The 10,118-nt window shown below is 41.7% G+C and overlaps 1 protein-coding gene across 1 annotated transcript; it reads right to left on the bottom strand.

Moving 5' to 3' along the window:
* Positions 1-6,923: 6,923 nt before the first annotated feature.
* On the bottom strand, positions 6,924-7,523 carry LOC147524548 (uncharacterized). Its single transcript, XM_086575318.1, has one exon. The coding sequence runs from the start codon at positions 7,521-7,523 to the stop codon at positions 6,924-6,926; it is 600 nt and encodes a 199-aa protein (XP_086431444.1).
* Between the last annotated feature and the right edge of the window lie 2,595 nt (positions 7,524-10,118).

Raw genomic sequence — 10,118 nt, 5'->3', positions numbered from 1 at the left:
AGTGGTGATGGCATTCAGCTCACCTAAGTTTGCATTTTCGATACTAGTATTACCGTTTACCTCAAAGGCTATGTTTGATGTTTTAGGATTAGGTATCACTTGTCCTGGAACACACCTTTGGGTTGTACTTTCTCTTGAGCTAACTGCTGTAAGGAAAGTTGGATGGCTTGTAAAATCTATTGTTTAGATTGCATAAAGGTATCGAAACTGATCCGGTTGTGGAAGAGTGTTAGCTATAGGTTGTGTGACAGGAACTATGTCACGTTGATTATTAACGGGTGGATTTTGATAGTTATTATTTACCGGAACGATACCTCTATTAGCATTATAATTATTATTGTTATAATTATTATAATTACCCTGACCTTGTCCTTGTCGTGGTGGAGCTTGGTTATAATTGTTTGCTTGCCTAACATTTTGATTATTAAACCCTGGAGGTGTTACTTGTTGATTATTTTGCCAACCGAAGTTGGGGTTTTGTCGCCAAGCTGCGTTAGGTTCGCTATTAATGGAATAAACATTATCTTGTTGTGATTGTTGTTGTTCATAGGCTTAGGGACAATAGGAGCTCGGATGCTCGATTCAAACAGAAATTACATGGATTAGAGTTGACATTCATGACGGGGATAGGCGTTTGTTGAACAGAAATAGCCTCTACCTTTTTAGTTAGAGATTCTATTAAAATTTTAAGTTTCGGATCGGGTTTCATCTCAAACATACCGGCGACCTTAACTGTTATAGAAGAACTAGCAGAACAGGAGATATCGTTACTACTCCCCCCCAGTTATTATTACACTTAGTTTGATCTTCTAAAAACTTATACGCCTCTGAGGCTCCTTTACTTAGGAAACTATCCCCATTCATTATGTCAAGGACTTCTTTATGGTGGTGTAGAAGTCTTTTAAAGAAGGTACAAACTAACGTGTCTTTCGCGAGGTTATGGTGTGGACACTCTATAAGAAGATCGGTGAAACGATTCCAAGCCTCTAAAAATGATTCATGAGGATTCTGTCGAAAGAAATGAATCTTGGAAAGCATTTCATCGGTCTTCAGTGGTGGGTAAAATTGTTCCATAAATAGTTGAACAAGTTTAGCCCACGAAGTCCATCAATTAGGCGGCTTAAGGCGCTTAACCAAGACGCCGCCTTATCGGTTAAAGTGAAAGGAAATACCCTCAGTTTAATTTGTTTAGCACCAACCGTAGGATGATAGAATGTAGTAAGGACTTGGTCAATCCTACATATGTGCTGATAAGGCTTTTCATGGTCTAACCCATGAAAAATGGGTAACAAATTAAATATATTTGGGGGGATTCGAAAATCCCCCACTGGGTCTGATAGAACGATGCAAGATTTAGGGCTATCGTCCAAGGCTTTGTAAAAGTCAGAGAGAGGAGACTCTCTTTCTTCAGCCATTATTTCAGGTGGTGTGTGTGGTGTATTAGCTAGAGGTGTAGTGAGTGGTATACTAGAAAGGCGTGTTTGTTGACGTTGTTGGTTGATTACGTTAGGCGTTTTTCTTCGGCCTGACTTTAATCTCATGCAAGGCTAAGCCAATCTTAATGAAACACAACAACACTCCAAACAATCCTGATATGCTAGTATGAACCTCTAATAGGAGATGCGAGGTGTGGAAGAAAAGAGTACCTGAATGCCTCCTTGCTTCTCTTATGAATAGCGTCTTGTTTATGTGTGCTCAATGTGTATAACAAGTTAGAACACTGGAAACCTTGAAAGAAATAGAAGTTTTAAACAAACCTGTGGAAATTGGGCAGTTTCAGCAGAGGGCGCAGGTCGCACTCAGAAAAGGCCTAAGTAGGGCACAGGTCGCGCTCAGGTCAAGCTGGAGTTCCAGGCGTTTGGGTGCAAGTCGCGCTTCAATTTAGCATTGGTAGGGCGTGGGTCGCGCTCAGGGAAAAACTCAAGGTCCAGGCGCTTCAGCGCGGGGGGCGCTCGTGTTTTTCCTTGGTAGGGCGTGGGTCGCGCTCAGCCAAAAAGTGGAGTTCTAGGCGTTTGGGCGCGGGTGGCGCTCCAATTTAACTTGCCCAGGGCGCGGGTTGCGCTTTGTGTAATTCTGCAAGGAAAATTTTTAGTGCTGAAATGGACAACCATAGTGAGAATCAAACAAGGGTGGGTGGGTTATGGGACTTTGGAAAACTAACAATTCTAAAGAAAATAATACTAAAAGGAACTAAGATGGCAGCGGCGTCATTTGATAACACGATAAAATTGAATATAACTCTACTAACGAATAAACAATGAAGTCAAAATGTAAGTAAAACTATAACTAGTTTACATAACAGTTCTTATCAAAGATTTCTACTCTCGATACTATTGAAGTAGAGTTGGAATAGAAGATTCATTTCACTCCTAGTTCTTTAGCATTCAAAGTTTTCTACGACTATCAATCCTACCAAAGTCAATGAGAGTTTTACGAATTATACTACGATGCAATTTATACTAACAAGATAATGGGATTCAACTACAAAATGCTACGGGTTGAATATATGATAAGGAATTAGGGGGGGGGGGGTTGATTCCACCTTAACTCGGCTTAATTTACTAACGACGAATCGTCGTAATCCAAATTGAACTGCTTTCGCAGAACAATTGGTTCTTCCTAATCCGTAGTTATTCATGGTAATCTCTACCAACTAACATCTAGCATGTGAATAATCAAACTCATTCTCATGGTGAACTAATCGTTTCTATAATGGAATGGAAATTACGACTACTCTATGCTAACATAAATCAAGCTTCATCAAGGCTTCTTCAACCCCCCTTTAATGGAGGTTTAGCCTAGAATCATCATGCTATCATTTCCATATGCAATTAAACAAGTCATCATAAAAAAATTGAAACTTTGCTTATTTAAACTCAAATGGAAACTACTCATGCAATAATTGATTTAAACTAATAATGACAAATAAGTAAATCTAAGAATTGAAGCTAATAATTAATGGAAACGAAACTAGATTATCAAGAACTAAATATCGTATTGATCTAACAACTAAATAACAATCATTCAATACTGAAATTAAAACAAGAATAACAACTAATTAATTAATTGAAAAACTAGATCTAGAACTAAGCTTTAATGACTACTTTCTATCCTAACCTAATTGATACTTCAGAGCTAAGTCTTATGTTTGTAAATGGAGGAGACCAGATCCACATTTTCGTGCATGGGCTGAGGGTCTATTTTTTGGGCCGGAAAATCGAGCCTAAATCCCAATTTCTTCAGTCTATAGGGCCCTTTTCAGCTAGCTTTGACTTCAATAGGCTTTTTGTCCATTTTTTGTTTTCTGATTGGGTCAAGGTTTGGACCATTGGAAAGCTCTTTCCGAGTCGGTTGTTTTGACATAAGGTAAGCCCAATTCCGAAGCTTGAGTCCAAATATACAGTGTTCGGAAGTTTTGTCGACTTTTGTGTGTTGTTTCTGCCCGCTTTGACTCTGACTTTTCAGCTTCTGACCAAGCTTTACAAAGGCTTTTTCTCCTTGAATTTTGGCCTTTAATCACAGAACTTCTTAGCAACCAACCCTTGCTCCTTTATATCGCCAAAGTGGCACATTTCTGCACGCAATTGACTTCAATGCCTGAAATACATAAAAGCACGTAATTAGCATTAACTCTTATTTATTACTCACATAATTGGTCTAAAAGTATTATTGTTAAGGGGTTAAAACTACAGTTTTGGGCTCTTATCAATAGTCAGTATAAGGAGAAACAACCTCACTTGGTCCTGTTCAATACACACAAAGTGTACTAGTGTAATCATATAGTCAAGATAGACTAATACCAGATTATACTGCAACTGTACTAATGGTTTGTCCAAATCCATATAGGTTGTGAACGATTACTTATACTTTATAAGGTACTGATATGATGATAAGATCTTTTGTGTGTCCACACCATATCATCTACAACATAAAGTATTAGACACATGCATATAACTAATAACATATATAATATGCATAATATTTGCCCATATGATTCTCATTCAAAAAATAAAGAATTAGATCGTTGAATACAAAAGTAATGCTTTTAGTATATAACCCTATCAATAACCATGGTTGATCAAATCATTGCCAGCATGCGGTTCCCATTGTCACTTCTAAACGTCGAAGTTTGCAATCATTTCCACATTCCCCCCTGCCAAGGAATTGGCAACTTTTGGAGGATTATGTATGTTGCAAATCACTATAACAAATCCCAGGCACCTAAGATCACACTCCTTGATATGATCTCTCATTATTATATAAAAAAGAGTACTAAGGATATCAGCTTAGGATACCATTCTTTCTGTGTCCGTCTCGGGAAATAGTCCTTCACCCTTCGCATTACCACCTCGGATAAGGCTTAGCATCACTATCCCTTGTACGTGTCTGAGAAATTCCTGTCTGCAGACATCCTACGCAATGTGACTCTTACTCACCTAGCTTTTCTGACCCGTGGTGAGTGTCTCTTCCTATTTCCTTTCATGTGCGGGATATATGTCACCAACTAACCTTTGTTCTCCATTTGCACAGGTTGGAGGCCTAACTCTAAGTCGTGCATCTACGCAGGGATCACTTCGTCCATCTTCCAACAACTCCGCAACTTGGGACCAGCTCAAACGAAAGTCCTCGATATTGACTCTAGAAATGAGACTTCGCTGCTGTCTGACCCCGCCGTTCACACCCTCGGGAAGTATTCTGCACCATTTTACCACCCCCCCTCCCAAGGAAAGGAAGCATCGGTCTTCTCCTCCTCTCCCCAGAAGACCTCAACCACCGAAGGGCCCATCTGGGAAGCACACCAGCCGTAGCTTTACCCACAAAACTTCTAAATCCCAGGCTCGTGTCCAAGCTTTGAAGGCCATAGCTCGCAAAGCCGAAGCTGATTTTCACTCTCACTCCAGCAGAGCCGTGCCCCCCTCATTCAGATCCATCTCCACTTGGGAAGATCAGTATATTTCTCCAGAAACCCAATAAGCCGATTCTGCTCCCCCTGCCATGGACATTTCCAAGATAAAATTGTTTGACAGTGATTCTGATAATGACGTAATGGAAATTTTCCAATCCACGACTATCACTTCTGTGGTGGGCATCTCTTCCCCTGTCAATACTTCTCCTGGTGAGCCTCCGAACAAGCGGAGCCAGTCCTCAGTGTCCACGGAGCCCACTCCTACTGTCTCCCATACTTTCCAGGCTCAGCGTCCTGGCAAAGAGGTAGCCACCCCAACAAAGGGCCCCCTACTTTGGAGATCTTTCACCCGACCTTCAAGGTCCGTAGTCGCCATGTCACCATCACGGATTCTGCTATAGAGAACCCTGCTGTGGCCTGTGCCTTGTTCTACGGCTCTCATTTCCCCAGGGACCTCTCTTATGCTGAGGGTCATTCGAACAACATCAGACCTCTCTGTACACTAACTGGGAGAAGGTACTTGTCTCTTGCACCGTGACCTTTTTCATTATATCCTCTTTTATCTCATTCTCTTTTTTCTTTCTAGGTGAGCCTAGACGTGTCTTATATAATTCACGGACTATTCTCCTCCCTAAACATTGTTGAGGCACTGGAGAAAGAGGGTGGCGGCTCTGGTGGGTTGCAACCACTTGTGCTTGTTTACAGGCAGAATTGGAGGCCGCTATGTTGTCCAAGGTACTTGCATGGACAGTGTCAACAAACGTTTAAGCAAGCAGCGGGAAACTCTCTTTCTTCAACATAAGGACAGCACTGAAGCTCTTGCCCATCAACATGAAGGTAACATTGCCGCACTTCAGCAATGACACAAAAAAGACATGGAACAGCTATAGCTACGTTTCAAGATTCAAGCTGACAAACGGGTGACGAAAAAGGTAAAAGAAGAACATGCTCGTCTAGCTAAAGAGGGTCGTCTCCTCCCTAAAAAACCTTCATCTTCCACCCTTGGAACTTATGATGCCACAATCTCCACTACCGCTTACCCATCTCCCGCTGACCAAACCATTGAGGCTACACTGTTGGGTTCTACCGCGGTGCCCGAGAAAGTTACCGCTGAACCTATAGCGCAGGACTAATGTATTTTTGTTTTGCCCATTGAGCTTGGGCTTGAAACTTGAAATTTGAACCTTGGAGTATTTCCTTATTGGTTTTTCTCCGTCCCTCTTGTTTAACAAAGTTTATCTTTAACTTTCTCATTCTCTATGTGTGGCTACCGAAAATGTTTGAGTTTAAAAGGAACTATTTAGCTTCTTATGTACCCTTTCTGTCTCCCCTTACTCTGTGCTCAAGATGTACTATGCACTCTTTCCATTTGTTTGTATTGGATTCAAATGGACCCTAAGATGTAAATTAGGATTTTCTACCTGCTCCTCCTACTTATGTTGTTTGCTCTATATTGAATCTGTATGGACACTCATCCCACGCTACTTGTTTTTGTACCATAGATACTTCTCTCTTTGATATTCTCACGGTATGAGGTTGCCCCAATCTCTAAATTTTGGGAATATTTTTCTATATTTCCTCCCTCTTTGACGAGTGGGAAACCCGTTTGGGGGGTGCAATTCAATTTTCTCCCAAGTTTGATTTAGACCTCATGTCCGCAGAGGGCTTACACCCCCCACTATCTCTACTAGATAGTGAAGCCTGTTGAGGGGCAACCCAGTTTGCCCCCATGTTTGATTCAAACCTCATGTCTGCCCCGTCTCTACTAGGCAGTGAAGCCCGTCGAGGGGCAACTCAGTTTGCCCCAAGTTTGATTCGGACCTCATGTCCGCGTAGGACTCAACCCCCCCACTGTCTCTACTCGACAGTGAAACCTGTCGAAGGGCAACTCAGTGTGCCCCCAAGTTTGATTTGGACCTTATGTCCGCGAAGGGCTCATTCCCTCCCCCCCTGTCTCTACTCGACACTGAAGCCCGTCGAGGGGCTACTCAGTTTGCCCCCAAATTTGATTCGGACCTCATGTCCACATAGGGATCATCCCCGTTGTCTCTACTCGGCAGTGAAGCCCGTCGAGGGGCAACTTAGTTTGCCCCCAAGTAAACTTTTTCAACAATCTCACATTCCATGGTTTGTCTATCAGTTTGCCTCCCACTGTTCGCAGCTTGTAAGTGCCAGACCCTCCTATATCCACCACGATAGATGGTATTCCCCAGTTGGGACCCAACTTTCCATCCTTCTCTTTCCTGGTGCTAGGTGTTACTCTGCGGAGCACGGCATCTCCAATTTGAAATTTCCACGGCCTTACCCTTTTGTTATATTGTCTCTGTAAACCCCTGTGGTACTCCTCTAATCTGATATGTGCGGTGTCTTTTCTCTCCTCCGCCAAGTTCAAATCTCTTGACAATATGCCCCAGTTCAAACCCACCTCCACAACCTCAGTTCTAGTTGTGGAGGCTACCATTTTTGATAAAATAACTGTCTCTACCCTGTAAGCTAGCGAGAATGGGGTCTCCCAGGTGGAGGTATGTCGAGTAGTACGGTACACCCAGAGAACATGGTTTAGCTCGTCGGCCCGTGCCCCTTTCTTATCTTCCAACTTTCTCTTTAGATTATTCATTATGGTTTTGTTGGATGACTCCGCCTGTCCATTTCCCTCCAGGTTGTAGGGGGCGGAGAAACCTTGCTTCACCTTCTATGCTTGCAAGAAAGCTTGCACTTTGGCTCCTATGAACTGCATTCCGTTGTCTGTGATGATAGAGTGATGCAATCCAAATCTGTATATGATATTTTCCCACAAGAACTTAATCACTTGCTTATCCTTTATTTGCTACAATGGCACCGCTTCTACCCACTTGGTGAAGTAATCCGTCGTAGCCAAAATGAATCTACTCTTCCCGCTTGCCATTGGCAGCAGTCCAACTTATCCATGGCCCACTGATAAGCATGTAAATGTTACATTATTTATGGCCAATTTTATATCAGTTAGTCCATTTACTTTATTTGTTTGATTTAGTTAGTACGTTTTTAGTGATTTTGCAGAAATTGGAGTTAACTCGACCAAACGTGTCGAAACTGATAAGATACGTGAGTTCCTAGTTTGGTTGGCGAAAGATTGGTTGTGCAGTTCAGTAGAGGTGCTCGAAATAGTATTAGTGTACTACTGGGTTATTATTTACCTTTGGTTAGGCCCTTAAGTATTTGAATTGAGCAAAATGGTCATGAGCTCAAAGTCACAAGGCGAGGATCTGCTGGTGGGAATATGGGCCTAAATTGAGTTAAGGTCCAAGAATTATTCCATCAGCCCATGTGCAATTAAAGGCCGCACTCACCAAATCAGCTTACCGGACCACCGAATCGAAGCTCTAGTTTCCTTCTCGAACTCTCATTCTCACGAACAGAAAGAGGAAACCTTCCCTCAAATTGAATGAAAAGCTTCCACAAATCAAAACAGACAAGATCAGATAATAGGGCGATTCCCATACCACAAAGGGAAGTAATACCCTAACCGAATCAAGATATAAAGGGGAAGTGGAACCGAAAAGGGGGGTCTCTCGAGAATCCAGAAACAAGTAGAGAACACCGAAGGACGAAGAGCTTTAGAGCAAAAGAGACGAAGATGAAGCCAGAAAAGCACATCAGGATATCGGTTTTACTAATGACTTTATTTTCTTCTATCCTGGTTGTTCGAAATACCATACGTAGCTAACTCTAGACTAAGACAAACGAAGTCTGGCACTGGTTGTTTGTGTTTGGGATTGGTTCTCTGATTTTTAGTATGCTTCATATTTATATAAACTCTTCATTGTTCATAATTAATTAGCAAAAGGTTTAGTCTTTCATATGGTATGTGATGCATGAGATATTGTTTGGTCACTTTTATTATTAGTTAAACACATTTTTACTATTTAAGTCCAGATTGTGTACTATTCGTGCTGTAAGAAGACGAATATTTATGTGACCTTGACCTTAGTGCTAAACCGTTAGAAGACACTTATCGATTAAGAGTTACCACATTCATATCATTGAGACGGCAGTCAATACTCATTGCCAATGCCGCTCATATAAAAACTGAAATAGAGAATCCAATCATACAAATACAAACAATGGTTTAAGATGGAGTCATAGTCTTAGTATTCTCTCCACGTAACAGAAACCCAATTATTTAGTTTATTTCCGTTTTAGACCGTAGTTAAGTAAAATAGTTTTATTAGTAATTAATTTAAATCAACAAATATTGTTCGAATTAGGTTAGGTAATATTTTAGTATTCAATTGTCCCTAGATAGCAATCCCTGTGTGATCGACCTCGTTCTTGCGCACCTATTACAATAGACCTCGTGCGCTTGCGAGTATTATTATTATTTAAGTAAGGTTTAATTAGTCTATTTATTTAGGTCGGATAATTTCCTATCACCCAGATGGCGAAAGACCAAGGACTTGACACATTATGCAACGGTTTCGCTGGAGCAAATATCAATTGTGAGAACCTCTGGCATTTCTCACATTTCGTGGCAAGCTCCACCACGTCTCTTTTCATATGCGGCCAAAAGTACCCTTGAGTCAATAGCCGATGTGTCGTGGTTCTTCCTGCGGAATGACTCCCGCAGTCCCCTTCGTGCAACTCCGCTAGCACCTCCAGTGCCAACTTCGGTCCCAAACATTTTAGCAGTGGCCCATCGAAATATTTTAGATATAATTCTCCCCCTAGCAAAGTGTATCTCTGGAAAGTCTGTTCTAACCTTCTCTTCTCTTTCTTATCAGTCACCTCTTTCCCGAATAAAAAATCCTTTATGGGATCCATCCAACCACCTTCCTCTTCTGCAATTTGGAACACCTCTTTTGAGTCATCGGTGCTCAGTTTCTTCAACCTCCCCACTTTGATTGTTTTTTCCTCGGATCCTGGAATAGTCACGGCTACATAGGCCAAGGTGTCTGCATGACTGTTCTCACCGTGACCTAAGTGGACAAACCTGACCTTTTCAAACTTTGTGGACCTCTTGTGTAGAACCTCCAAATATTTCACCATTCGTGGGCATCGAGCGGTGAACCCTCCGTTTGCTTGACACACTACTAAGTTAGAGTCAGAATACACCGTCAACTCATTTACCCCCAAATCCTCTACCATTCTTAATCCTGCTATCACAGCCTCATATTCCACTTCATTATTAGATGCCACAAAACCCAGCTTCATAGTTTGTTCTATTCTGTTGTTA

Source organism: Coptis chinensis, chromosome 1, assembly GCF_015680905.1.
Source record: "Coptis chinensis isolate HL-2020 chromosome 1, ASM1568090v1, whole genome shotgun sequence".
NCBI classification, from domain to species: Eukaryota; Viridiplantae; Streptophyta; class Magnoliopsida; order Ranunculales; family Ranunculaceae; genus Coptis; species Coptis chinensis.
The sequence above is the reverse complement of the archived record's forward strand: the minus strand, read 5'-3'. Positions and strand labels throughout refer to the sequence as shown.